This window comes from Trichechus manatus, unplaced genomic scaffold (genome assembly GCF_000243295.1).
Source record: "Trichechus manatus latirostris isolate Lorelei unplaced genomic scaffold, TriManLat1.0 scaffold00027, whole genome shotgun sequence".
In the NCBI taxonomy this organism is placed as follows: Eukaryota; Metazoa; Chordata; class Mammalia; order Sirenia; family Trichechidae; genus Trichechus; species Trichechus manatus.
The window spans coordinates 14,676,623-14,680,192 of record NW_004443963.1 but is presented as its reverse complement, the minus strand read 5'-3'; the positions used below and the strand labels follow the sequence as shown (position 1 = coordinate 14,680,192).

Here is a 3,570-nt window from a genome sequence, read left to right as displayed (position 1 = left end):
GGTCTGTTTCCCCCAGCAGCGTGGACAGCAACGTCCACGTCCCTCCCCACCTCCTCCCAGACACAGAGAAGGGGCCGTCTGTCGCTCAGTGTCTCCTCGAGGCCTCAGCTTTCTGATTCCTCACAGCTCCCTGTGCTCTGCTCCCAAATGGTGCTTACTTAAACAGCACTTTTTTTGCCTTCTGCCATCTCTATGTATTGTCTTTAGCATTCGATATTTTTCTTTAAATTGATGTTTTTTTCTTTAATACATTGATAAGGGAAAAATGTACACGCACATATTTTGTACCATATATACATGTGTATACCCGCACACCATGAAAGAAAACCAGGTAACTCAAAAAAAATAGCAGCAAAGGAAGCAAAACAATTATATTCTGAGCCTGAGGCCTTCTCTGAGAAGTCTGAGGTCTGAGGCTTTCTCTTTGTTAAAAAGGTAGATGAGCAAGCATTTGGTGTTAAACGACGTAACAGGAACAAAATCAGACTTTTTTGAGAAATCAAGAAAGGTTACAAAAAGAATATTCCTGTGTGATTGAATGTTGTTTAATGTTAAATGACCAAATGCCAAAACCAAACCCACTGCCATCTAGTTGATTCTGACTCATAGTGACCTCATGATGTTAGATAGCATCTAAAATTATCCAGGAGCACCTCCCCCCACCAAATGTGTCCCACACCTGGGAGATGCACATTAGTAGGTGGCGTGTCTTGGAAGGGCCTGTGTCATAGATATCTCCACATCTCCCCACAGTGCTGTGCACATCATTTGCATTTGACTCTTGGTTGTATGGGTGGGTGACCATGCCACCGCTTTTGCAGACCTCCTGACAGTGAGTGAGACAGCCAACGAGCCCCCTCAGGATGAAGGCAATTCTTTCAACTCACCTCGCAACCTGGCTATGGAAGCAACCTATATCAACCACAATTTCTCTCAGCAGTGCTTGAGAATGGTGAGGGATCCAAGGGTCTTGGGATTGAGTCATTTCTGGTTGGTCAGCTACCATTGAGTCTCTGATTTGCGCCAAGCTCTGTGGTTCATTATAGTGTCAGGGGAAAGACAGCCATCACCAGATAAACGTGTTATGTCAAATGGTGATCTGTTCTGGGGAGAAAAGGAAGCGGGGAAGGGGCATTCAGTGAATGCCAGCTGTTGTGTCTGTTGTAATGCGTGGGGCACTTATAGTCAGAAGGGGTAGACAGAGGTGCTGGGTCTGGTTGATCGGCCTTGGTGACAAGATTAGTAGGACTGTCCTGTGACACTGCTGGTATTTTTTGCAGGGGAAGGAACGATACAACTTCCCCAACCCGAACCCGTTTGTGGAGGATGACATGGATAAGAATGAAATTGCCTCCGTTGCATACCGGTATGTCACCTCTGGCGGGGAGCACCCCAGTGTGGTGGCCAGATGGGGGCACAGGCCCTGTCCTGTTGGGGTGGCATGTCTGAGATGTAGGAGCTCAGGAGACCACATGAGTCTCTTGCTCGCAGTTACCGCAGGTGGAAGCTTGGCGACGACATTGACCTGATTGTCCGCTGCGAGCATGATGGTGTCATGACTGGAGCCAACGGGGAGGTGTCCTTCCTCAACATCAAGACCCTCAACGAATGGGATTCCAGGGTGAGGCGCAGCCCTGCCACCCTCCTCATCACACCCGTACCTGTTCCTACAGCACATACTGTCACTCAGTCTAGCTTTTGTGAGCAATTTGTTTTCCCCTATTTCCTTACTTACAGAGCTATCTAGAATTTTGGGGGGGGGGCGGAGGGGGTCTTGAGTTTTTTCCTTCACCCAGTTCCTCAGTCTGTGTGTGTGGGTGTAGAATGTCGATAAAGCCTTAAGAACTTTTCTGCTTATTTTGCACATGGGAGCCAGTAACTACCTTCTTCCAGTACTTTCTCCCTCGTTCCATTCTGATCTGTTGGTTTCTGCTCTGTGGTCTCTGACTTTGATCTCTCCTTATTATCTGGGTTGGCAGGTTTCCTGTAAGCCTGGCAGCTCTTCTTTTTGACCTGTGCTTTCATTTTTGCAGCTGCTGCCTTCTCTTCAACCTTGGGATTCCTTCTTCACTTACTGAACTCAAAGATTCTCAGATCTAGCATAGAGTTGGCCCTTAAGAGGCACCTCAAAGGAAAGGTGCTTCCTCCGTTTTTCCTCATCTTTCCATCCTCTCTCATCTGGTGCTCCATGATTTTTGGGCTGTTACTCTCTCTGAGGCTGCCCAGGCTCATGGGCTGTGTCGGAGTTTGAAGTGGCTGGCAGTTCTCCTGGGTGCTGTGGTTCAGACACATAGCAGCTGGCAGAGCTCAGTGGGGAAGGACAGCGCTGAGGCCCAGCTCTTGTTGAGCGAGCCTGTGATAAGATACAGTGCCAGAGGACCTGCCTGTCTTCCATTTTCATTACTCATTTCCGGCTGCTGCTGACTCTCACCCCCAGGTGCTCCTTTGCCTCCATCAGCTGCTGAAAGAGCATGCTGGAAAGTTTGCTGTGACTTTGGTATTGTTGCATCTATATAGCTATGCCCTCAGTGTTAACTACATGACTCCAGCCTCACACATCTTCTGCTCCTTCACGCTTTCTTTGCTGACTCTCCTCCTCTTTGACCCCCCAGTGGAGCCTTCTCTTGCCGTAGTTACACCTTTATATAGCCCTGTATTCATTTTCTTCTGCTCAGTAACGACAAAGTTAGCGGCTTAAAACAATGTCTGTTTACTGCTCGTAGTTCTGTAGGTCAGGAGTCCCACATGGCATGGCTGGGTTCTCAGAGTATCACACAGCTGAAATCAAGCTGTTGATAGAATTGAGTTCTCATCTGGAGACTCTGGGGGGAAATTCATTTCCAAGCCCATTCAAGTTGTTGCAAAATTCAGTTCCCTGTAGTTACAGGACAGAAGTCCCTGTTCTCATGCCACTTGTCAGCCTCTCAGCTCCTAGAAGCCACCCGCATTCCTTTCCACATGGCCTCCTCCTTGAGCAACAGCACATCAGATCCTTCTCGTGCTTCATGTCTCTGACTTCCTTTCTGATCTCTACACCCAAATTTAAGAGCCTCATGATTAGATCAGGCCCACCCAGATAGTCTCCGTATCTTAACGTAACTGACTGGAAACTTGATTACATCTGCAGAGTCCTTTCTGCCATATAAAGTAGCATAATCATGGGGGTGATATTTCATCATAATTACACATTCCGTCCCTCCTCAAGGGGAGGAGACTCTGCAAGGATGAGGCTTTTAGAATTCTGCCTACCCCAAGCCTCAGCCATGAGCACCATAAAAATGACCTCTAAAAGCTTCTACTCTGGCTTGTCTCCCACTTTTTTTTCTGCTAAAACATCTTCCCCTCCCAACATCCTCATTTCTCTTGTTGCCTCTGGCTTGACCATCCATCAGCTTCATCTTTCTCCCGCTCACAGCCTTGGATGTCTCCGACTCTCCTCCCTCTCTGCTGCCAGGTATAGTCTGTCGTCTGGCTGTGTCTTGGCCTTCACTGACAGCATCGTCACCCTCATTCAAGACCCTGTTCATTACACCTGTGTGCATTTGTTTCCTAACAGACTTCTGTAACTCC

At 48.0% G+C, this 3,570-nt stretch overlaps 1 protein-coding gene across 1 annotated transcript in view; it reads left to right on the top strand.

The window, feature by feature from the left end:
• EIF3D (eukaryotic translation initiation factor 3 subunit D) overlaps positions 1-3,570 on the top strand; it is a 30,266-nt gene that overhangs the window by 22,792 nt on the left and 3,904 nt on the right. The window contains exons 6-8 of the mRNA XM_023728909.1: positions 797-952; positions 1,281-1,366; positions 1,492-1,621. Coding sequence (XP_023584677.1) covers positions 797-952; positions 1,281-1,366; positions 1,492-1,621 — 372 coding nt within the window. The remainder of the gene's footprint in view (positions 1-796; positions 953-1,280; positions 1,367-1,491; positions 1,622-3,570) is intronic.